This window comes from Vigna unguiculata, chromosome 3, assembly GCF_037176805.1.
Source record: "Vigna unguiculata cultivar grain cowpea cultivar isolate G323 ecotype 2 chromosome 3, ASM3717680v1, whole genome shotgun sequence".
Taxonomy (NCBI): Eukaryota; Viridiplantae; Streptophyta; class Magnoliopsida; order Fabales; family Fabaceae; genus Vigna; species Vigna unguiculata.
Genome location: NC_140794.1, coordinates 2192543 through 2217504, shown reverse-complemented (window position 1 = coordinate 2217504; position 24962 = coordinate 2192543). Strand labels below are relative to the sequence as shown.

The window sequence follows — 24962 nt, the reverse complement described above, 5'->3', positions numbered from 1 at the left end:
ACCACTTGATTTGTACGAATTAAAATTAAAATTGTTTCACGAAATTGCCATTACACCGGGAAGAAAGATTTAACCAAAACTGAAATGTTGTTCTGTACAATGAACTAAATAATTAACACCACTTCCAATTACGCTCCTCTCCACAAAATCGAAGATAATATTTACAGCACTGCTAAAAAATCTACGAGAAAAAACTAAGCTTTTTACAAGATAAAATTCAGAAGAAGCTTCAAACTTCTGCATCCTCCGCATTGTCCTCTGAAATTTCTCACAAGACAATAATGTTGTCGTTATGATTATCCTTGTTCATGTTCATGTTCTAATTATACGCTAATGTTCCAGGAAAACGGAAAATTGGATATGCAATCACATTAGAATGTCACCTTCCAGCATCCTCAGCACCTACATATAACAAAATGCATGAACCACTGTATAGTCTTGTAACTAAAATTAACATTAGAATGGAAAAATGATAAGAGGGAAATGTAATTTTAATTGATTTTCCAACCTGTGACATTCGAGGCCTTAAATGAGGATCCCGTCCAATACACAAAGAGGAACATTGCAGCATACGATATACCTCTTGATCAACATAGCAGTTTCTTAAACTCGGATCAACTAGTTTATAAATCGCTTGTTTTTCGAGCAATGGCCTTGCCTATGCACCAGACATTTCAACCCATCACACAATGAATTTGAAACTTTTACCTCTAAAATTTTAAGATAACAAAGTTATGGGTCTTTATTTTTATATAGTGTTTAACTTTGTCTTTTTTATCAAATATGAAACTTTGACTCAACTATTTCCTGTACTACAATTTCATCTTATTGGGCGAAAAGTACTTGAGAAAAAATGCAGATAAAAAGATAGAAAAGTGGGTAAAAAAATGATACCCATTCACTTAGACATTGTTGGCCTTTGGGACGGTTTATATCCACTGCTTTTCTTCCTGTGACGAGTTCCAGCAGTACTATCCCGAAGGAGTACACATCAGCTTTTTCAGTAATTTGACCACTCTGAGCGTATTCTGGCGCCAAATACCTTTAAAGAGCAAAGGTTTTCATCATCAGCAACTTTTTTTACAACTAATCAAAGGAAAAAGGAGAAAAAGAAATTGGGTTTCATTTGCCACTACCCAAATGTTCCTATCACTCTGGTTTCCACACCCATGTCTCCATCTGGCTGCCACCTAGCAAGCCCAAAATCTCCCACCTAACATCAATTACAACATTTCATATTATAAAACAAACCTAATACCATTATCATCAACACCAAACCATTCAAAATTCAAGAAAAATACGTACTAAAGCTTCAAAATCATGAGTGAGGAGGATATTGTTGGGCCTCATGTCACGGTGCACAATACAACCCACTCTACATTCTTCGTGAAGGTATCTCAATCCACGAGCTGCTCCAACTGCAATCTTTTGTCTTGCAGACCATTCCAGCACATTCTGCTTTCGTCCTGCAAATCCAAATCACCCCTTAGAATTTCGAAGTTATAAGTTTGGTTTAGTGATAAAAGTTAAAACAGAGAGTCAAAGATTTTGGGTTCAACTTCTCTACTGATACTTAGGAGATAAAATGTCAATTTGAAGAACTTAGTCTTTGAAATAGTTCAATTATGAATCAAAAGTTCTACATTGGATAAAAAAGACAAAGTTAAACACTATATAAGAATAAAGACTCATAACACTAACATTGATATCAATATCAAAACCGATAGTTTGGTCCAATAGTTTGGTTCAGAGTGACTAACCTCATAACCATAATAAAAAGGGGTTACTTATACACCTGAAGTAAAATATATCCGTATGAAAAGAAAAAAAAAAAAAAAAAAGCTGTCATAAAAGTGAACAAAATGCAGAGGAATTTACTGTAGAGATGAGAATCCAGAGAGCCATTGCAGATGTATTCGTAAACCAGCAATCTTCTTCCATTCTCCACGCAGAACCCGATTAGCATCACAACATTGCGATGTTGTGCACAGCTTAAGACCTCTACTTCTGAGCAAAACTCTTTATCTCCCTGAGTGCTGGCTAATTTATACTGTTTCACAGCAATGACTTGTCCATCATGCAGCACTCCACGGTGCACAGAACCAAAACCACCTTCGGCCAAGAAATTCGCCTGTGAAAAACCACCCGTGGCAAGTTGCAATTCAGCAAACGTAAACCACCGTGGTGGATTGCCAAAAACCGGTGCCTTGTGCTGACAAATGGAGCACAACGGAGGAGGGCCAGGAGCTGAACCTTTAGCCAGTGAAATTGCTTCTCTAACACTTTTGCTCAAATTCACATCAATCTTACAGTTGAGCATTCCCAGTATAGGATCTTCATCCAACTTCGAGAATTTCTCAAGCAAAGCCTCGTAGGCAGTGGCCAAACTCTTGTCGCTTGATCTTCCCATGTTGTCTTCGTCACCACCATCCATGCAAATCACATTCGCAATCCATGGCTGAAAATATGAACTCTTGGACGACATGCTGAGCTTTTCAGTCTCGGAGTCAGACTCAATATCCTCTAGGTTGGTGAGTCCCTCGTGAACCAAGGTGAAACCTCTCCTTTGTTTCTCGTAGTTGTGGGAGTGGAAAAATGGTGAAGTTGCAGGATCTGAGCTTGATATCGATGATGTTCCAACATCAGTTGCAGTTAGCGGTGGTGACCCTTGTTCAGGACTGCTAGCAGGAGTAACAACTGGACCTCTAATTATACCTTCAGCATCTTCTGTGTTCTCTGTCAAGTTTCTTCCAAGCTTCAATGGAGAACCCGTGTTTAGTTCCATTTTCGGTGAACTGTTCAAATTCAAGCGCAGAATCTTTGGCCTGGATCGCTTCATGATTACAATGTTGCAATGCAGCTGCTCCATGCAGTATTTCTTTTCATGTTTCAACTTTCTGCAAATGAGAAATTGGGAAAATTTCACAGATGCATTAAGCAACAAAAACACAATCTTTTAACAAAAAGTTAGAAATTACTTGTCCAATATAACCCAGCTTGATTGAACTCTCTTGGCCTCAGCGGCCACACCTCCACATGAAGAACCAGAAAGAATCTTCACTCTGATCTTTATCTGTGTAAATTGTTTGACACTTTAGAAAAGCCGAACACTACAGACATAAAGAAGCAAATAAACAATATACAATGTTATGTCCGAACCTTCTCTGGATCGTAAAAATCATGGAGTTGAAGCACTAACTGGGAACAGGATTTTGTAATAACTTCTTTCTGATCTGAAGCAGTGCCTAAACTGGATCTCCAATTACTTGAGGCACAATCAGTGGTGAATCTTGAAAATCCCCATACCCTCTTGCCTGCAAATGCAGAAATTATATAGGAAGTTATGAACCTCGATACAAGAATGAGTAGAACAGGATTCTGGATTGTTCAGATCTTTAGCAGCGACAAGGTTCAAAACAAAATTGTGTGAAATGTGCCACCCAGAGCCTCATTCTCTGTATTCATCTTCTAGTTTTACTTTTTCTTAACTCGGTTTTATAAAGCCATTGAGTGTGAAACTAATGTAACTAAGAAAGAGCCAAAGCAATTGGGTATAAATTGAAAGAAAGAGAATGAAGGAAAGTAAGCAATACTTGAAGAAAGAACTGGAATAACCACCAAGAGCTTAATGCAATCCCCTGGTTGAACAACATGAGTCAAAGCCCACACCAGAGCAGTTCTTGAAATATCTCTGGAAGCTTTAACTGCAACCACAACCACTTTTCCGGTGGTTTCTGAGGTGCCCATTTCTTCTTCATGACGACGACCCTTTTGGTTGCTCATCTCAAATCCTCAACTTGGTAGCAGAATCAACCACCAAAAGCCATGTGAAACGCTGAATCGGCAAAAATATTGCAACTTTGCACCAATGAACAGTGACAAGAAACAACCTCGGAAACCAAGGTGTTCTTCTTTTGTGTTACCCAGAAATGAAAAAGTAGCAGGCCACACACTCCAAGGCACTTTAGTTAAACAACCTTCCAGTTAAAGCACACACAGAACAAGTGAAAATCCACGCTTAACAGTGACTCCACCGCTACAGAAGAAAGGACAGTTTTTGTTACATTACATGACATAAAATTACAAAACCAGGGATGCCCAATTCACGTTGAGTGCGTGAGGCGATGGGAACATAATCCATTACCCCATCCATCTCTGATTATTTCCATTTTCTTCTGACATCTTGTGCATTATGATTGAGACAACAAGCGCCTTTGAAAATTGAAATTAAAAAAAGGGATCATTTCCAATCAAGTAAGGACAGGAAGAAATGGACAGTTTTTAGGTGAGAGTGTAGAGACAAATTCTGTTCACTAATCCCAAAATTGAATGCAAAAAAGGACCATGCCATGTTAATCATGTAAACCACTGAAGTTAGTTCCCTTCTTAGAAACCCGAAAAAGTTCAAGCCATTTCCGGGTACCGAAAATTATGCAGATGAAAAAGGTAATGCATGAATGAGCAGTGTAAAATATGTCGCTTGAACCGAGGGAAATGGATATTAAAAGTACTAGTAGTATTATACTATGAGCAAATGATCACAAAGTTTTTTGCTTAGAAATCACTCTCTATAGTTGTCAAATAGAGTGCATTGATGACGCTACATGTGGATTTTTTTTTTTAACTAAGTGGGAAGGTACCATCTTGTGCAAGTTACAAGGCATTGAACTGAAATCTCTTTGAAAGTTGCACTATTAAGATTATTTAATTTAGCAATATTGAGTAGGAACTTACTTACACCTCAGTTTAAGTGAATCCCCACTCAACATTTGGCACAAGAAGATGCAATAAATAGAAATATAGAAAGAGGTAAAATGAGAAATATTTAGTAGAGTGTTGCTTTCGTGGTGGCAATTGGTATGATTAAGGGGAGAAAATTTTTCCTTTGTGAAAGAATGGCCTAAGGCCACCATTGACTCTATTATGCCCACTTTGCTTGGTATACATTTGGTGGGGGCAAGAAGCATTGATGGTTGAAGTGAAAGATTGATGTCATTACAGAACACTCCATAGTGCATAATCAAGCTTTGCTCAAACTTGTTTCATAGGAGTTATGATTTCTATTATATATATATATATATATATATATATATATATATATATATATATATATATATATATATATATATATATATATATATATATATATATATATATTATATAATTAATATTGCATAGACTGATAAGATACTAGTTTCGTGAATTCAAGTACATATCGATCTAAAAAGAAGTAACCTCTTTGGCAACAGTGAGGAACTAGTGTCTTCGATATAGGATCAAAGTTGAACAGGATATCTAATATATGTCTGTATATAATAAACTCGTGTATGTAATATAAGAATGATTTACAACAAATATAAAACTTGGATAAATTATACTCTTAATAATTTTTTAAATAATGCAAATTTAACCAATCTAATTGTTGAATTTATGTTCTTGTTAATTAGATCATAATGCAAAATTATTTAAAAGTTTAAATGTTATTTAAATTTATCTTTTTCTAAAATAGATTTAGTTAAGTTTCAATATGATAAATTTAAGTATTTTTAATTATTATTTTTTAGTTAGGATTCAAAAATCTTACATTTTTCAATTAACTTCCTATCATTAATTCTTTTAGGTTAACTAAGTGATTGTAATTTTTTTCTTACTATCTTACTTAGTTATCTCCACATATTATGTTGTGTTGATATTATGTAGTTAACTTAACAGGTGAGTTTATAATAAGTTAAATGAAAATAAAAGGGACAATAACAGAAAACCTAAATATTGTGTTGGACGACCGAAATAAAGGTAAGAATGAAGCTCTACGCGAACTTTTGCAAAATTCATTATTAAAAAAACTCGTTTTTCCTATCAATTTTATTTTGAATTTTTTTTATTCAATATTTATAAATTTTGTTATAAAAAAATTTATAAAAAATTATTGTCAATTTTTTTTTAATATTTTGTATAAAATATTTTTTATAATAAATTTTGTAAAAAATATTTACGAATTTTATAATTTTGTAAAAAATAATTATTTACAAAAAAAATTACCTGATTCTTAAAAAAAAACAAAAAAAATATTTTTTCCTACAAATTTTTGTAATAAATTTGTAAAAAATTCTCATATGAAATTTTTTAGTAGTAATCAAATCTGGAGAGTACTGCAAAACAAAGATTTCTTTTGTGCAAAATCAAGAAATGCAAATGTCGTAAAGTTTCGAATACTTGGAGTCTATAATACTACTCATTTGGAAAAACAAACTATGAACTTGAACCGATCGAAATGAAATTCATTAATTACGAACAAAACTTATGCATCTCAATCTAGGATCACTCATCAAACTATGGAAATGATAACTCTGATTTTCATATATAAATGAGAGTGAATAATGTATTCTAGTTCCACAGGAATTTCGAGTTTTGTTTTTCTCTTTGTTTCAGTTTACGTTCATGAACGTTGCGTGTTATGTTAACTAAAAATTAAGTCATTTAATATTAACACAATATGAAGACAACTTATTAAGGTAATAAGATAATATAATAATCTTCTCATTCCGATGAGTACAAAAATTAAATGGTAGAAGGGACTCGTTAAAAATATAATTTTTTAGTGTTATAAATTTTTTAATAGAAACTCAATTAAAAATATATAAATTTATTAGAATTTAAAACTTAATTAAGCCTTCATAATATATATAAAAATTTAATAATTAAATAACATATTTATACAAATTTATATTATGTAAAATTTGACATATTATCGTTAAGATTTTATGCGACTTCACTAATGATATGGTGCTATGTAGATCAACACTATTTATTATTTCTCCAATCCTAACAAAAATACAAAAGCATAATGTTTTCTTTTTCTTTTAGTCAAAGACTTGCAAAGACCTCCAAAAGATACCAAAAATTAATAAATATATAGTGATTTAATTGTAATACACATGGTGATAGGTAATAATATTATAGTAGGGTAGTAAATTATATTTATGCTCATCCTTATACGAGATAGATTCCAACCCATGTGCAGTTAAATAACAACTTTTCTTGTCAATTTTCATGCTTGTACTCATATGTATGCTTAAAGACTTATTACACATATTTCAATGTACTATTTTAACAAATTAATAAAATAGAATCTCCATTTTCATATTAAGTTAATTATGAAAAAGTGCAAAATAAATTAAGTGTTTGCATATACAATTTACAAATCTAATGTTTGTGTAAATTTTATTCAAATACCATATACAAAGATGATTTATGTGTTTGCATGCATCTACCCCCTCAATTATAAAGTCATACTCATAGTAGATTAAAAGAGTTAAAAGATATATTTCTACCATCCTCATAATTACACTGAAATTTTTCATTGCTTTCTTTTTTTTTTTCTACTATTTTTTTCTGCATGTATTATTTTGATATCGGAAAGAGTTGTGAAAAAAAAAAGATTAAATTTAAAATGTGTTTTTATTAGAAGTGGACTTTAAGCTTAACTCAACCTCACAAAACCGACTTGTAAGGTAAAGTTTACACCTTACTTATATATTATGAAATCGTCTTATTTCTAGTCGATACGAGACTTTCATCAATTTCAAAACAAAAACTTTAATAATTTGTTGGACTATATATAAGTTTAAATATTAAATATTCTATGTATGTAATTTACTCTAATTTTAATTGAGGTTAGGTGTAACTAATTGGGTACCTTGGGTTTGAAATGGAGAACATAAGAGCACTATTGTATTGTATATAACGTGGCACAGCTGTTTGAGGTTGTCACATTTCCTTACAGCTTATCACAGTTCATTATAGGAGGAAGTAGGAATTCCGAACTTTCAAGACAAATTTTTCTTTTATACAAAATACAACAACTTTCAAATTTGGATTCTATTCTAGACAATGTTAAGCAATGTCTCAAGGTAATAATTTTAAAATTAAGATTTGCATATTCATTTATTATTTATAACTATAAGCATTTTATATTTTAATATTTTAGATGTGAAATTTTTATATTGATCGAGTTATTTAAATTAGATATAGACACGGAATAAGAATATAAATATATATATATATATATATATATATATATATATATATATTTATTCTCATTTAAATATTTACTTTTATCCTTTTTAAATTACTAAAATTTTTATATTTTAGATACCTAAAAATTATATATATATATATATATATATATATATATATATATATTATGCATCTTTTTCTCTCTTTTAATTGTTTATGTTTAGTTTGTTTTGTATTCACTCACTTTTTTTCTTTTATCAAAATTTTGATTACATATTTATTTAAAAAATATTGTTTTACTAAAACAATTTTCATTAATAACTGATTTGAAATCTAACAATAAATATAAAATATAAAAGATTTATCTCTAAATTCAAATTATTACTAATTTTATTTTATTTTCTCTCGACTAATGTGATTTAATCTTTATTAGTATAAAAGAAGATATTTCATTAGAATTTATTGGACATTTGAAAATTACTCCAAGTTTAATAATATCATATTTTATTTAGTGTGATTTTATTTTATTTTTGTATAAAATCGTTTAATTAATATTAGAACAATGACAAATAAGATATATTCGTGATCCAGTAAAAAAAAGCGTATACTCATTATATATAATAATGAAATGAGGACGAGTTTTTTTCTTTAAAAATAGAAAAGAATAATGAAATCATCCACCAGGTTTTGTCTTATTATTTTTCTAATTAGAAACACTTTGGGAACATCTTTTTAATGTTGACTTAGATTCTATATCTCTACTTTTTAATTTGAAATTTTATATATGTGTAACTTTTACTTTTAGTTTATACACGTAAAAATATTTTGTTTTAATTTCTAGATTAGTATTTCAAATTTTGTTCTGATTTATACACTTACAAAAATGTTAATGTTGTTAAAAATAGACGTAGTTTATAACTTATAGCTTATTATTAATTTTTAATCATTTCTATCTAAAATAACTAAATATGTTTTCATATGTTATTTAATATATTTTAAAATTTAATTTATTAATTTGTGCTGTAAGCTTTGTACTGGAAAGTCGGTTTGAATTTAATGAAACCATATAACACGGATTTGTTAAGTTAAGATGGTTCCTACTTTTATATTTTTAAGCTTTATCCTTAGTTCATAAAAAATTATCTTCACGTATATATTTACTGTAAGTTGTATCTCTTGTTCTCCTAATATTTCGACCATATTTTGATCCATTTTCCTTATTTATCTTTTACCCATTAATCTAATTATTTACATCATTAAAAAAAATCAAAATAAATAATTAAAAAATAATTATTCTTTTAGATCATTAAAAATAAGTCAAAATATTATTATTCTTTAAATATATCCCATCACATTTACCCTATACAATTTTTATTTTTTCAAATATCCTTTAACGTCTACCATATATGGTGTGTGACTCTTTTCATAAATTTAGAATGCTCGATAGTATCATATTAAAATATAAGTTTACGTCTAATTTAAATTTACAAAATTAATTTATACAATTTAGATATATTATATATTCTAATTTAATTAGATCTTTAGATTATATAATCCCACAAAATTAATTTATAAATTGTAATTTATATCTATATATTCTATTTTAATATTAGATCTCTAGATTATATAGAATCTATAACCATTTGAAGATACTATATCGAAATGTACCTTTTTTTTTATAAAATATGGAAACCTAGCAACATTTATGTTTATAGGTCCATAACGGAAATAGTGGAACATGAGAACATGAAACAAAATTTAAATATGGTTATATAAAATAGTAACTCTGAACCACAAATTTGTAAGATTCGTTCAATGCATAGAGTCATTTCATTGAGAGTGTTGATACTTTGACATCTCTTGAAAAAAAATCTAATCAGTTTACAACTACTTTTACTTGTATATGACCATAAATAATACAATTACAAAATATCCTTTACCTGTTATATCTGTTCTTAATAAAAGACGAGTTATATACTTGCTAAAATATCTTTTCTATTACTCATTTCATTAAACATGTGAATACATGATAAAAGTCATAGATGTCTTTACTATCAATCTCACATCTCATTTTTTGATGATCATGAAGCTATGAGTTATAATGATCTGGTCGTTGCGAAGTGCAAGGCTACAACCCTGTAATCTCTGACTAGAGTGATTGAGTATCAAACCAAACATTAATCATACTTTGAGTGCTATGGTATGAAATATTAGAAGGTCATCAGAATAATGTTTCCTTTTATGGTTCATTCCAAATAAATCTTTCATGGATTTTGGTTGGGTTCTCTAATAGTTATAGCTAGTTTTCAGATGAGCTTTTTTTTTTTTTTTCTTTAAATTAATGATCAAGCACCAAACTGGTTCCAGAAACTGGTCAAACTCACAGTTTTAGTTTTTAGAAGAATATCTTCTGTCAAAAGTCATAAAAATTATTTTCAACCATTAGAAAAAATGCTGCAATTGTAGAAGAGAGACAGAGGAAGGAGAAGGGTGTGAGTATCTATCCTACCCAGTAGTGGTGGGGGTTATTTTGTTGATAAGGTTGAGTAGAATGCTCTCAAACTCCTCCCCATTGCTCCAATCATGAACTTCTGCAGCAACTAATTTTGGGTCACTTTGAATCCTGTTCCAGAGAGGATAATTTTTCCTTGGCATCACAAAATCACCTCCCTTCAGCCTCAAAGTTGGGCAATAATCACCTGTTCCATCTCCAAGGTAGATCAATTTTCTTTCATTTCCAGGAGAAGAACCTCGAATTTGGTCTATCACTAAACCCTAAGATAGAAAAAAGACCACGGTCATGTAAATAACATACTTAAAAACAAAGTTCATTTTTCATACATATTTAAATTAAACTAAATTAAATCTTAAAACATGTATCTAATCTGAAATAATTCCTATCAAATTATCCATCCTCAATGATAACTGCTATTAGTACAGTTTAATTAAAGTTAATGTAAGTTTTCATGCAACAAGTTAATGCTGACCTTGCACATATTGGGAGGGCAGAGAGAACAAGCATGAGGAGACAAGGTTGAATCATGAAAGGGAGTGACACGAAGACGTCCTTCATTATCTACAAAACCAGGGTTTGTATTAATCTGCGAAAAGCAACCTAATAAACCATGGTGTTCCAGAATGGTACGAATTGAAAACATATTTGCGTCACTAATTATCCTCAAGTCGCACCTGCAAATTCAAATATCACGCGTCAGGTTAAAGCAAAACCAAAATTTAAAGATGAAAAACAGAGAAGAGGGTTAAATTACCCGAGAGCGTGTGCAGATTTGATGGCTGAAACAATGTTGGGATGCAAGGGGGTTCTTTTGAGGCACTCTGCAATGTGATCGACGGTGATTCCGTGCAAGTGGAGCTCCTCCATGATCCTATCCTGAATCAAATTTCGAACACGAAAATGAGAATGGAGGGTTTCAATTGCAGGATTCATGCACTTGTATTACTATACCATGAGAGAGGTCCAAGGCATGGTGTGGCGAAGTTGGTTGAATAGGTGGGTGAGACCCAACTCAGTGATGATCCATCTGTCACTGTCATCGTCGATTATGGTTCGATCGAAGTCGAAAACCACCGTTGCCGCCACGCTTCCGTCCATTTTAGCCATGCTCAATCTACCACTGATTGAAAAAGTTGAAGGTAATAATGTTAATAAATACCCTAAGAAAAGGGTGGGAATTTTTTTCTCAAAAAATAAAAAACAAATACTAAAACAAACCCAACGTCATTTTGTTTACTCAACGTCTCTTTGCGACCAATCCAACTTGGATTTGTTAGTACTGAATTTTGACCTAATTTCTACGTTTTAAAAATATTTAATGAAATTAAAATTAAAAATAGTTTGAAATTGTTATACTAAATTAATATAATAAATGTAACTTCAAATTAATTTAAATCACTAATTTAAGATATTAAATGAATAAGAAATAATAGTAACAATTTAATGTTATAATAATATTAATTAATATTAATAATTTAACAATTAGAAAGTATTTTCAATGTCGGACTTGTAATTATTATTGTCTCGATTTTAATTTAATTTTGTAGTATATTTATTTGATTTAATCTAATTTTCATTTGTGTTTTTTTTATTTAATTTAGTTCATAAGAATTTAAACATATTATGACTTTTCGTTATAATTACATTTGTGTCATTGTGTTTCAGGGAACTCTATGACTTTACTACATTTACTATAATAAATTTGTCATTTTCACTTGAGTCTCCTCTCATTTGATATAATAATTATTACTTTTATTATAAAGATATCATCCATCAATTTACCAGATGACAGCCATCATAATAAGTCATTATTTATTATGCTTTTCTCACTTGATGAATAAAGAAAAGATAATATATATATATATATATATATATATATATATATATTAATTATTAATATTAATATAACACGGTCATGTGAGATTGTACAAGGATCCAAAGCAAGAGTACTAAAATGTGCATAATTTCTTATGCGTAAATTGTCTTTTACAAATGTTTGAATGATTCCTTACATAGAGATGTTTTCAGAGTTTTGAGGACTTTAAATAGCAATACAGGGGTGCCAATAGTGGGATCCATATGGATTGTGGTCGTAGCTCAGACGGCCCAAAACTAACCCATGAAATTGAAGATTGGAAAGCACGAAATGAACAGAAAAGAAGGCAAAACACAACAAAAGGTTAAGAGTGAAAGCATAGAGTCAAACAGAGCATCCTTAGTGCTTGCTGCGTCGCAACTCACCGGCGGCGACGGAGAGCTATCTCAGCGATTTCCGATCACTGCACCGTTCATCTTCACAAGGCAACACTCTTCCCCTCTCTTCTTCTTCTTCTTCCATTACATCCATCCCCTGATATCTGCACTTGACATATTTTTCCTCGTTCTTTTGCTTTTGTATTTCATCTTCAGATCTCCTTTATCTTCTCTACCCGATCCTCTTCTCTCTCACTATCATGTCTGTCATTTTCTCCCCTAAACTCAACTACGTTCCATCTATACATGTATCGCCCAACTTTATTTTATATTATTTATTTGGTTGTAACGTGAAATGTTGATAATTTAGGGTTTTAACTTGGTGGCTAGATTTTTTTTTTGTTTGTTTAAGTATCCGTGGATTAATGAAATTAATCCTTTGAGAGACTAGAATGGAATTGTCATTGCTGAGTTTTTTTTTTTTTTATTTGTTGGTTTACATGGTATAATAACAACACTTTGATTTGTAGAACATTTTTTCTTTGTGGGTCCGGTATATTACTTTGCTGGAACGAGGGATGTTGAGCTAATAAACCTTTACGTTTTATGGGATTGGGCTCTTTCTTCCTCTTGTATATTTATTTAATTTAGTTTAGTTATTTGTAAAACATCGTCTGCAGGGCCAATGCCCCTAATTTAGGAATAGAAATGGATGAGGCAGCAACATTTAGTGTCAATGGCCATGTCGTGTTCTAGGTATTACCTGAAGATTAAGCCTTTAGCTGTTGATTTTCCTTTTATCCTTACTATTATCAGTGTTAGTAGAAGAATTTATGGCATGCAGGGTCTGTTTAAATAAACACCTGTGTAAGTCATGTCTAGGAGAAGGAAATAAAAGTCATGAGTTAAAATTGGCTCATGCACGAGATGAAAGTTGTTGTGTAGAAAAGTTGATGTGAGAGAATTTCTACAGATTAGTTTATGCATAAGCTAGTTTTAGCCTATGAAGAAATTCATTTCATTTTTCTTTCTTATTTCTAGAAATGGTTTTGAAGAAGTCTGTTCAAGTAAGTCCTTGAAGTATATCTCTGCCCTTATGCCTTATTCTGATATGGCCTTTTCCCTTTGGTCTAGGGTTTTTGTTATACTTAACTTGAAGACTTGATGGCGTCAAAGTTGCACCAGCTGCAGTCCAAAGCATGTCAAGCATCTCAACTTGTAGCCAAACACGGAAGTAACTACTACAGGCAATTGTTGGAGCAGAACAAGCAATACATTCAGGAGCCTCCTACAGTAGAGAAAGTCAACCTGCTTTCAAAACAATTGTTTTACACCCGTCTTGCTAGGTTATATTTTCTCCAACTACCTCTTTTCCCCCAAATAATGTTTATGTCTGGATTCACTGTATGAAATTCTTTTATCGTATATGATTGTTGGCCATCTTTTATTGATTCAAATAATTTGTTGACACACTTAAATACACAGGGAGGTTTCTCGTCATGTCATGTCGTCTAATGGCTTCTTACTTCTTTTTGATAGACTAGGGGAAACGTCATGAATGATTTGGTTGCAGGTTCTAACCTACTTTATACTGCTGTATCATGTTGGTTTTGCCCTTTTTGACTGAGTTTCTAAAATATGGACTATGAGATATAAGCTCTCAGTCATCAATATTCTAAATTACAACAAATTTGTTGTTAGTGATCATTTTTTTGGATATTGACCTGTTTTATGTTGAATGTGGAGGGCTTATATCTGGATTGGCTGTGAGACCATACTTGGAGTTAATGTCTCACGACTAGTACATGGGGAAAAATCTGCTATTTTCTTCTGTGTTTGTATACTAAGGAGATAGGGTAAGAGGGACTCTCTTGCATATTTATTATAAAATTCTATCGTGGTTCCTATGATCTCCTGGGTTCAGTGAAGCTATAATTCGAAGCTGGGGGGGGGGGGGGGCTTATATTGATCATGTGGTATAGAATATGATTATGTTTGGGAAAAAATTGCTTATTTATTATAAGATTTCTCATAAAGATGGAAAAAATAATCGGTTATTCTTCCAAAATAGGTTGAGCAAAACAAGCACCAAGTCAGTCAACCCATTACCTGAGACTTAGGTTGGATAAGTTCACACCACGTAGGCATGGAAGGTTGATTGTTTGAGTCAATTAGGGTCGGGGAAGCTGACTCTTGAAAAAGGTAATGAACAGTGTATGAAGCATCTTGCTTCTTGCAAGGAGGGTTGGTAGATACTAAAAATGTGCTAGTGACCATGTACTTAAAATCAGTCCTTTCTCAGCACTGAAATGTTAATTTGATTCAACCCAGAAATCTGTTTAGATCAGACTTTGTAGTTAGTATTGGATCGTAAGGGAAATATGGGGATGGGATGGGGAGGTATTGGAGATAAGGGGTTTGTGTGGAGAGTCCACCTCGGATAGTCTTGTGTTGGGAAGAAACACCAGAAATATATTCGCTGTATAATTTAGTGAATATTGTTCTAAATGCATTAGATGTACAAACTACAAGCCTGTAGATTTTGAGAACTAGCTGGACTCTTTGAGTTTTAAGGTGTGAAGTTATTGACTTTCCACTGACTATAATTAATGGAATGTCTAAATACAAAGTATACCAAACTACGCATCTCTTTAGCAGCTCTATACATTTGCAATAAACAATGAGCATTTAGTAAAATAAATATCTATTACAGTTTAATAATTATTTATCTACATCACAGTACAAAGACATGCATATTTTGGAAACGAAGTCTCATTGCTTCAAATTTTTTCCATATGGTGGTCATGCTGATTGACACCCGGTGCTTGTTATCGTGCGACTTTTACTTGTTTATGCTTAACTTAGTAACCTGATTTGGATTTACACCAACATGCCCACAATTGAATGTATGTGCATTTTCATGACAGACAATAACTGCTTCCAATGGTTTCCAAACCCTTCACTGGGACTTGATTGTTACGTGCTTAAGTAAAATACTGCCAAATACAGATCGCTGTTCTGTACATTCTTGTGACATCTGTACTGAGTTTGTATTGTTGCATTTTGTCTACTAAGTGCTTGAAGTGTGTAAATTTAGTCCCCGATCTTAAATAACTTTTTATGTGACTTTGATTTTATATAAAATTGAAATATTGTTAACGGGAAACTTTTTTATTGAAATTATCTGATTGCCAGTATATGATTATAATGCAAGTCTTTTCATCATAGCTTGGTTTAACAACTGTATGACTTGAATTTAGCACCAAATAATGTGCTTGCCATTGTAAGCACCTATAGTTTTTTAAGTCTAACTTATTGTTAGTTGGTGTGTAATCACATTAACAATTCTGAGCTCTTCTTTTTCTGCCCTCGTCATTGTCAATGCTTACGTGACTGACTTTTATATGTTTTTCAAATCTGGCATGTGTTTTCAATTATGCTAGTTTTGACTACGATCTTTAGTGAATCAGCAAAATAATGATATAATGAACTCTGAAAACCTATTCCGCATGCTGTATTGTCTGTATGTAGAAGTCTGTTGTATGCAAATTTAATTTTGGGTACCCTTGCAGCTACATATAACTCTTTAAATGTTTTGCAGTATTCCGGGTCGTACAGAGTCATTCTGGAAGGAACTTGATTATGCCAAGAATTTATGGAAGAGCAGGAAAGACCTAAAGGTGGAAGATGCAGGTATTGCTGCTTTGTTTGGCCTGGAATGCTTTGCATGGTTCTGCGCTGGCGAGATTGTTGGAAGGGGATTTACTTTCACCGGTTATTATTTCTGACAAAACCACTTGAAAGTGTAGATTTTATCAGTGCTTATATACTCCTACTCCTAAAGCCAGCTGCTCTGGACATAAACTGGAATATAGCATTCTACAAGGCAATTTTTGTTATTCTGAGTTTTTTTCATTTGGGGAAAAGGTTTAAACCCTAGTGCTTAGCTTTCATAAGTCACAATAACCCCCTTGTAGTTGAAAGCGGGATGAACCTTGCGTTGTTCTCTTGAGATGTCGAAAAGCTGGTGATGGATTCATGATGTACTCCCGCAATTCTTTTCATATTTTTCTCATGCTTGTTTTGAAAATTTATATTGCTGTTTATTCCAATCAACTATTAAAACCAAAATAAAATTGTGTTATTTGTTACCCCTTAGAAATGTTGGGATCAATTTGAGACACTTAGTTTATTTGTTAAAATTTATTAAAATCACAATCTCTTTGGTTTTCACATACTATCAATTGAACTTACTCATACTGTTATTGGTTGTTAAGGGAGTTTTAATATTTAGAATTGAGTGTATTATAAAGTGTATTTTTATCAATTTTCTTGTTGCACTTGATTGGAATTGGCGATAAGATGCAACTGGTTATTGCTAAATTACTACATTATAAGAGCGTGGATGTACTGTGACTAATTTACCATATCATTCCTTTAAATATTTTTCACTTAAAAGCTTCTGTAAAGCTACAGGTTGTATAATCAATTTTTAGAAGACATTCTTTGGATTAAAGGTAATCATTTTATTTTTTAAATTTATAAAGAGGTGCAAAAATCTAATCTGACTGTAATATAACTTTAGTTTTAAAATATTTATATAAAAAGTTATAATTTACATTAATTATTTCTAACATGAGTTTCAAATGTAATGATAATATTTTACATTTTATCAATTAACAAACGTTACCATAATGTGTCGAAAAGAAATCGTAATCAAATATTAAAAAAAGGTAATTAAAATACATTGAAAATATAATATTTTAGACCAGACGTTAGTAATTTGTAAAAAAACTATCAGAAGTTTTTATATAAAATAATATACAATTTAACAACTATATAATTTTTATACTTATAATATTTAAAAATGAAAAAGACTTGAGGAAAAAACGAGAGCATAACGCATGTCTTATGCAATTTGGTGGTCGCTCTCAATAACTTTAGTGTAAAAGGTGGAAAAGATTTGTCGCTTAAAGGAGTGATAATAATTTTACCAAGAAAAGTGATGAGAATATTAAAAATTGAGTGGTGTGTGTGACTATGAAAGTGTCTATGGGTAAAGAGGAAAATAATGTCACTCATATCATATCCACCGATTAAAGCAATTGACCATTTCATTGATTAGTCACATTGATTGACAAAAACCATGCAACTCAAAAATATTCAAATTAAATTCTCAATTTAAATGCTTTTTATCTATGGTTAAAAAACTACAATTTCTATATTCAAAAACAAATTATTAATGAATGCGAGATTTGTAGTTCACATCTTATGTAAGAAAAGAACAAACCATATTATTATTTATTTATTTTTATATCTATATTTTAAAATAAGATCAAATTACTGACCATAATTTTTCATAAATGCTGATGTTTCAAAGTCAAACAGCAGTTATTACATAATGGAAATTTTATTTTTTAAAATAAAAGTAAATAAAACCCAAAATATCGGGAGGACACCAAATTTATAATAAAAAAATATATTTGATGAAACGTTACAGATAAAGTCTATTATTTTAAATAAACGTATGAAAGTCATTTGTAAAATTCTATATGAATAGCAGTTAAGATTAACTTTTCCACAATTTCTTTTACAAAAAAGCATAAAAAACTTTTGATTCCTTATGTTACATTAATAACTTCTTTGATGGTTTATCCTAGGGGTTTTCTAGCAGTTTAAAATGTCTCATCACGATATTAGAATCTCCTTATGAAATATATAAATCCATTTAAAATATAAATTGAATTCTTTAGAAAAAAGAATTTTATTCGACGTCAGAAAATTATAAATTGTCTCAAACTTACTATGAGATGAATTAAGTTTTTATAAACTCCGCAAATTATTTATAACGAAATTAACATCTTTATTAAAAATATATCAATTAAGAAATCAAATTCCATTGATTCACCATTATTGAAAACACTTAAATATTAACAAAAAGAATATTCATTTACAATATGAATATTATCACAATGTATCACAAGCTCTACCATAGATTCTACTTGAGACTCTATCACAAGTTACGTCACTAAAATAAATTGTCATAAAAATAAAATGTATTTATATTTCACTACTTCAAAAATATATTAGAATATCTCTATTGTACAATATTTTAATTTAATTTTCTTAGGTTTTATTTTGTTGCATCACTTTTAAAATATATTTGTAAATTTTATTCGAGTACAATAGTTTTATAACACTCAGACTTTTATCAATATTCTGTTTGATTGGTAGAAAAAGATACATATGTTTAATACAAAAAGTAATATATTTTATTCTCATATCTGAAAGTCTTTTTCTTATGTCACAATAGTATATTTTATTAAGGAAGTTTATTAAACATATTTTAATTTTACAATCTAATGATGACCATGTAGTAAAGATGCTCTTAATTGGAATATTTTAAAAAAATAGTGCATGATTTAACTTAAAAATATTTAATTAAAAGGAATAAACAATTTCTTAAGAGAATTTTATAAATAAAGATGGTTGTGGAATGAGAGATACATGTGATGGAATTTGACACTTGGAAGATAGCATGTAAAGCTAAGTGGAAACATGATTTGATAGAGTTTTTAATAATTAATTAGTATTAGGGTTTGGTGAAGATGAGAAAGAATATTGGTAAATGAATAAGAGATGAGATGGAAAAAGCCAAAGCAATGTGTATGAAGATCATTAATGATTGGAGTCAAATGAAAGCCAAGCAACCTTCCATTTTTTAACTTCTAAGCTCCCTCTTCATAAACACAACTAATTAATTACAAAAGCTATAATTTTTTTCAAAAAAAATATCTTGAAAAAATTATATAATGCTTAATGGTGAATAAGTTCATATAAAATGTCATGACACTACTTTTAATTTAAAAGTTTCATTATTTTATAAACAAATTATTTAATTTACTCATATTTATTTGATGTGACTTTTTTTAATAAAATAAAAAAAAATGTATAAAAAATTGAGACTTGAAATGAAACATGGCAGTGACAGGTGTGGACGCACAATAGGTTTGGAGGGAAGGACAGAGGCACTGTTGGGGTCAGAGAGACACACGCATCCCGCAAATTACGACCCTTTTTAGATTTTGTTAGGTTTTCATCATAACTCAAAACAACTACAATAAAAACCCTAATTTACTCAGTTTTTTTTTTATCTCATTGATTTTTTACATGTGATGCAAAAGTAGTGTAAAATGGTTTTTTTTTTTATAATGATATTTTAATTTATTTTTTTATTTATTTTTAATTGATATTTTAATTATTATTTCATATTATATTATTAAAAAAAATTAAAATAAATAATTTAATGATAATTGAAGTGATAGATTAAAAGTAGGTCTAAAATATCACTATTTTTTTTTCTTATAAAGTAATATAAAATTCGTGTGAAAGAGTATTATAGAATTGCATTAGTTATATAGACTGGCTTAGATAGGTGAATACTATCTTAAATTGTTGTTTTTTTTTATCTACAAGTTTAAAGATGTTTATTTGACCTATTTAATATTATGCTTTCAGATAATTTCTCTTTTTCCCTTAGACAAAAAAAAGAGAAAAAAAAATCACCAAGGTATCTTTTAAATTTATTAATTGCTACTTCAGAATACAAATAAATTATTGAAGTATAAAAAATAAAGAAAAGATTTTATTAAAATGGGAAAGTTATAGTAAGATTAAGTTTAAGAATGGAGACCAATTTAAAATAAAAAATAATTCTAATTGGTTACAAATTTAGAGAGCGAATCAAATTATTTATTGTTTTTAAATAAGAGTTGTGTTTAAAAATTAAATTGAAAAATAGTCTTTATAGTAAAATATAAATACGACTTGTGAATTCAAAATTGCAAACAAATTTATAGACTAAAATCACAAGATTAAGTTTAAAAAATAAAATAAAATTTCTTTAAATTTAAGAAACAAAAATCATCCATCCTTAATTTTTTTAATAGATAAATAAACAAGAACTAAAGAAAAATAAGGAAGGAGTCGTTTCAATTTATTGGAAAACAAATTGAATAAAACAAAATTTAAGTGAAAAAAGACATGAAAGAAATCATGTTTGTTAAATGAAATTGTAAAAAAGTGCAACCTAAATTAAATGATTCAAAATTATAGACCAATTTCATATTAAATGAAAGTAAATTAATTTATCATTAAAATCCACGTGAAATTAATATCCCAATCACAAATATTGAATGTAGTCAACTCCTAGACTTAAAATCTGAATAGTAAAATATTTAAATATGATTTCATCCATAGGTAACATAAACGCACTCACCTACCAATTAATCTTTCTTAATAATCAATTAAGTTGTAATAAAAATTGCATGAGCAGAACGACGTCGCTTTGGAGGAGAAAACGACGTCGTGGAGTGTGCAGGCGCAGTAAGAAGATAAAAGACAGCGTCGGTGGTTGTAAACCGCAGGTTAAAAACATTTGCAAAAGAGAGAGAAAAAGACAAGACAACACAACAAAAGAACAATCCAACTGCTTCGTATATAAGCCATTAAAGGCACAAGAGAGACCCTTGTATTCCATTTCTTTCTTCAACCTCAAACTGAAAGCATTTTAACATAACCATAATACAAAAAATATAAAAGGAGCAAGAGAGAGAAACACCCACAAAGGGGAATTGGTGGGTGGAGGCTTTTCGTCATTAGGGAGAGGCTTCCATGTTCACCACAGCCATGCCAGAATCCATTGATTCCGTTTCATTCGACATGGAGAAGATCTACCTCGGTGGAAAGGTCCCACCCATTTCATCTCTTCTCTTATTTTCGTTTTCAAGTTTTAATCTTTTTTTTTTCTTTCTTTCTTTCCGAGGGGTGGATCCAGTTCCAGTTTTTCTCACTTGGGTGTTCTAACTTTTGTCGTCTTTTTTGGTTCTTGCTGCCATCCAGAACATGGCATTCATTGTGCAGCATTTTTGGTTCTTGGATTCTGCTGGTACTGAATGGAGATAAATTATATGCCAATGGCAATTTTTTCCTTTTGGGGGTCTTTTTTTCTCGGGCTGGCGGTTGCTCTTAGGATCTTTGTTGGAAAATTTTACAGAAAATGAACCGGAAGCCCTTTTTTTTTCTTCATTTGTTTTGACTATTCAAAATTCTTGGGGTTGTGTTCCCTTTGTTTACCCTTATTTACTTTCTCTGTGTTCTTTCTTCGAGTTTTATGTTTATCATATCTTCTGAAGATTTGGTGAGGGAAATAAATGGCGGATCTGCTGTGCATTCCTTAAATGTCGATTGCCATGTACTCTTTTACTCTTCCGTCCTCCGTTTATGAAGTTACTGGTTTTTCTGAATATTTGATCGCCTCGTTGTTCTCCTCGGTTTTCATTTGGGGAGGAAATTTATCCGGATGGTGTTTGACATGATTTGGAAGATGTAGGAAGTTTTATTTATTTTCCCTTTTGTGTTTAGTTTTTCTGGTTTTTAGGAATACACATACCAGCTATTGAACAAGTTTTAGTCATTCTTTTCCTTTTAAAAGCCAAAGATACTCTCCACTTTTTCTCTGTCTCCCTTATTATTGTTTTCTTGAGCATAATATGATTGGAATCTGGAATTACTTATTCCACTTTTCTGTTAGATCGTGATATTAATGTGTTGTTATTGCTTCATGGTTTGGGTTGCCCAAAAAAGCAGCAAGAGCACATGGGGAACCATGTTAGCGGCCGAATAGCTTGAAAAAGGTTCACGAATGAATTTTAACATTACTCAAATGGAGTGTATACTAAATAAAGAATATCCCTTGCTCTTGGGGAAGGTTCTTTTCTTTCTAAAAGTTCCAACTTCAATTTTTGTACCCTTTTCTCATTCCACCATTCGTTTTGGATTGCCTTTCAGGAGCATCACATTCGAACTGGCTGTGGTTCTGTGTCTGTCATAGTCTATGGGGATCCTGACAAACCAGCTCTGATCACCTATCCGGATTTAGCACTAAACTGTAAGCACTGCCAATTTATTTTCTTTTACATACTTCCACTTGTTTAAGGATTACCTATTGTTTTTACCACCTGTTCCTGAATTTCTCCGAGTTCCTTTTTAGGTTACATAAATGATTCCATTGTTCATGTGTATCTGGAAATATTATTCAACATTTGACTTCTGTGTATTGGGGCAGATATGTCATGTTTCCAAGGATTGTTTTTCTGTCCAGAGGCAGCTTCTTTACTGCTTCACAACTTTTGCATTTATCATATCAGTCCTCCCGGACATGAGGTTTGTAAGTTGATAAATTTTAATGGGTTCTTTATTGCATTTAGAACTGAATATTGTTATTCACATAGATTTTCCTCTGGAACTTCAACAAGAGTTCTTGCAGTTGGGAGCAGCTACAATTTGTTGCGAGGATCCTGTTCCTTCTGCTGAAGACTTAGCAGATCAAATAATCGAGATCCTCAACTATTTTGGGTAATTAATATATAATTACAGTGTAGCTTTCGTTTTTCAGAACTTTTCCCTTGAAACTCAATATGTAAGTTGGTGTTGTGCTTTGCTTCTCTTCTTTTTCTCTATTTACTAATGGCATGAACTATGTTCTTGTCTAGGCTTGGTGCAGTGATGTGTATGGGAGTGACAGCTGGTGCTTATATCCTTACTCTTTTTGCTGTATGTACCCTCTTCAACTTTGAAAGGAAAAACTGTGCTATTCATATAGTTAGTGCTTTTCAGTCGTGCACTGATGAACTTATTCACTTTTCTTTTGGCACCTTTTGCAGATAAAATATAGGGAGCGTGTTCTTGGTTTAATACTAGTATCTCCCTTATGCAAAGCACCTTCTTGGACTGAATGGTTTTATAACAAGGTTTCTTTCAAAATTCTTGCAGATTTTTTCCTTCTATGAATTCTCTGATATGAAAACATGCTAATTTGCTATGAAATGTCAAATTTTAGGTGATGTCAAACTTGTTATATTTCTACGGTATGTGTGGCTTGCTGAAAGAGTGTTTACTTCAGCGATACTTCAGCAAGGTATTGTAGTGGAACTATGCAAATCCCTTAGGTTTTCTGTATTCCCTCTTTTATTTCAAATGTTTTGAGTTTTCTTGGTCAATTTTAATAGGAAGTTCGCGGTAACGTCGCAGTTGCAGAATCAGAGATAGTCCAAGCCTGCAGAAAAGTCAGTGCTAACTGCTACAAGCTAATTATAGTTGGAATGTCGTTGTTATTCCTTTTCTCACTGTTTCCTTGTTCATTTACCTTGTTTTTTACCAGCTGCTGGATGAGAGAAAGAGAACAAATGTTTTGCGGTTTCTTCAAGCAATTAATCAGTAAAATCTGCTACATTTTTGCATCCCAATTTTACATATAAAGTATGTAAAATGGAAACTTATGTGCTACCACTTTGTTTTGCCATATTGCAGGAGGCCTGATATTTCAGAAGGATTGAGAAGACTAAAATGTAGAACACTTATTTTTGTTGGAGACAGTTCTCCTTTCCATTCAGAGGCTCTATACATGACTTCAAAACTTGATAGGAGATACAGTGCCTTGGTTGAGGTATGTACAATATGTATGTATGCATGTATATATACATGCATGACAAGAAAGCATAGCAAATGTAGATGTTTTATGTAAAGTTTACCACTTTTAATGGCAGTATTACCAAAATCTATTTTTGAAGTGTGTGGTTAATAACTAAAATTATGTTACTTGGTATTTTTTTGTGGTTGGAGTGATTGAAGGTGTGGATTGAAAAGGGTTTTTTGATTATGCAGGTGCAGGCTTGTGGATCAATGGTTACAGAAGAACAGCCACATGCCATGCTGATACCAATGGAGTACTTTCTCATGGGGTATGGGCTTTATAGACCAACCCATTTCAGTGAAAGCCCAAGAAGCCCACTGAGCCCATCGTGCATCTCTCCCGAGCTCCTTTCACCGGAAAGCATGGGACTGAAGCTGAAGCCCATAAAGACTCGTGTTTCACTGAAGGGTTGAACATAATAATAATAATGATGATGATGATGATAATAAAGCTTTGAGTTTTGTAATTGGAAGCAGTTTATCTTCAAATTTTTTTCATTGTTAAGAGAGAGGGGAAGGGATGGAGAAGGTTGTAGATAGAAGTGAAGGGCATGGGAAGAATACGTGAAATACATATAAAACCTGAAAATAGGTAAGAGAAGTCGCGTTCATTCATTTGTAGGTTTGTCTTCAATAAAGGAATCCTTGAGCTGTATCTGTAAATTCCACATGGACTATTAATTTATTTATCATTTGTTATTTCCAA

General features: G+C 31.2%; 4 protein-coding genes and 1 long non-coding RNA gene across 6 annotated transcripts; 3 read left to right on the top strand and 2 right to left on the bottom strand.

Annotated features, from left to right (window-relative positions):
- Positions 1 to 19: 19 nt before the first annotated feature.
- On the bottom strand, positions 20 to 4462 carry LOC114179305 (inactive protein kinase SELMODRAFT_444075-like). The gene is made up of 9 exons (XM_028065594.2): positions 3594 to 4462; positions 3160 to 3314; positions 2979 to 3073; positions 1879 to 2897; positions 1306 to 1466; positions 1137 to 1213; positions 895 to 1042; positions 509 to 658; positions 20 to 402 (listed from the first exon to the last, which is right to left on the bottom strand). Exons 1-9 carry the CDS (start codon positions 3781 to 3783, stop codon positions 367 to 369), a joined length of 2031 nt encoding a protein of 676 aa, XP_027921395.1. The 5' UTR covers positions 3784 to 4462; the 3' UTR covers positions 20 to 366.
- Positions 4463 to 10377: 5915 nt separating this feature from the next.
- On the bottom strand, positions 10378 to 11667 carry LOC114177073 (Pyridoxal phosphate phosphatase-related protein). The gene is made up of 4 exons (XM_028062305.2): positions 11483 to 11667; positions 11286 to 11407; positions 11004 to 11205; positions 10378 to 10791 (listed from the first exon to the last, which is right to left on the bottom strand). The coding sequence occupies exons 1-4, from the start codon at positions 11636 to 11638 to the stop codon at positions 10522 to 10524; spliced, it is 750 nt and encodes a 249-aa protein (XP_027918106.1). The 5' UTR covers positions 11639 to 11667; the 3' UTR covers positions 10378 to 10521.
- A 1002-nt stretch (positions 11668 to 12669) lies between these two features.
- Positions 12670 to 16875, top strand: LOC114178676 (uncharacterized). Its single transcript, XM_028064719.2, has 3 exons — positions 12670 to 12832; positions 13859 to 14070; positions 16326 to 16875. The coding sequence occupies exons 2-3, from the start codon at positions 13889 to 13891 to the stop codon at positions 16510 to 16512; spliced, it is 369 nt and encodes a 122-aa protein (XP_027920520.1). The 5' UTR covers positions 12670 to 12832; positions 13859 to 13888; the 3' UTR covers positions 16513 to 16875.
- On the top strand, positions 14077 to 15363 carry LOC146887416 (uncharacterized). The gene is made up of 2 exons (XR_014994025.1): positions 14077 to 14580; positions 14796 to 15363. It is a non-coding gene; the product is annotated as an uncharacterized LOC146887416 (long non-coding RNA).
- Positions 16876 to 21243: 4368 nt separating the features above from the next.
- Positions 21244 to 24962, top strand: LOC114175589 (protein NDL1-like). Of its 2 annotated transcripts, XM_028060346.2 has the most exons (12): positions 21341 to 21472; positions 22373 to 22419; positions 22574 to 22673; positions 22851 to 22948; positions 23052 to 23140; positions 23278 to 23338; positions 23449 to 23535; positions 23625 to 23702; positions 23794 to 23850; positions 23946 to 24001; positions 24095 to 24230; positions 24449 to 24962. In XM_028060346.2, exons 4-12 carry the CDS (start codon positions 22853 to 22855, stop codon positions 24668 to 24670), a joined length of 882 nt encoding a protein of 293 aa, XP_027916147.1. In that variant the 5' UTR covers positions 21341 to 21472; positions 22373 to 22419; positions 22574 to 22673; positions 22851 to 22852; the 3' UTR covers positions 24671 to 24962. The 2 variants fall into 2 exon arrangements, with proteins under 2 accessions (XP_027916146.1, XP_027916147.1); XM_028060345.2 differs by lacking the exon at positions 22373 to 22419 and having other exon boundaries at positions 21244 to 21472.

Excerpts from the sequence above, each read along its gene's own strand:
- LOC114179305 (XM_028065594.2), bottom strand. The coding sequence starts at position 3,783 with ATGAGCAACCAAAAGGGTCGTCGTCATGAAGAAGAAATGGGCACCTCA. Across the intron at positions 2,898-2,978 it reads AGCTGGGTTATATTGGACAA|AAAGTTGAAACATGAAAAGA; the intron begins GTAATTTCTAAC and ends TCTCATTTGCAG. Across the intron at positions 1,043-1,136 it reads AGAGTGATAGGAACATTTGG|GTATTTGGCGCCAGAATACG; the intron begins GTAGTGGCAAAT and ends TGCTCTTTAAAG.
- LOC114175589 (XM_028060345.2), top strand. The coding sequence starts at position 21,398 with ATGTTCACCACAGCCATGCCAGAATCCATTGATTCCGTTTCATTCGAC. Across the intron at positions 22,674-22,850 it reads TCCGGATTTAGCACTAAACT|ATATGTCATGTTTCCAAGGA; the intron begins GTAAGCACTGCC and ends GTATTGGGGCAG. Across the intron at positions 23,703-23,793 it reads TTCAGCGATACTTCAGCAAG|GAAGTTCGCGGTAACGTCGC; the intron begins GTATTGTAGTGG and ends CAATTTTAATAG.
- LOC114178676 (XM_028064719.2), top strand. The coding sequence starts at position 13,889 with ATGGCGTCAAAGTTGCACCAGCTGCAGTCCAAAGCATGTCAAGCATCT. Across the intron at positions 14,071-16,325 it reads TTTTACACCCGTCTTGCTAG|TATTCCGGGTCGTACAGAGT; the intron begins GTTATATTTTCT and ends AATGTTTTGCAG.
- LOC114177073 (XM_028062305.2), bottom strand. The coding sequence starts at position 11,638 with ATGGCTAAAATGGACGGAAGCGTGGCGGCAACGGTGGTTTTCGACTTC. Across the intron at positions 11,408-11,482 it reads TGCCTTGGACCTCTCTCATG|GATAGGATCATGGAGGAGCT; the intron begins GTATAGTAATAC and ends AATTTGATTCAG. Across the intron at positions 10,792-11,003 it reads GCCCTCCCAATATGTGCAAG|GGTTTAGTGATAGACCAAAT; the intron begins GTCAGCATTAAC and ends TTTCTATCTTAG.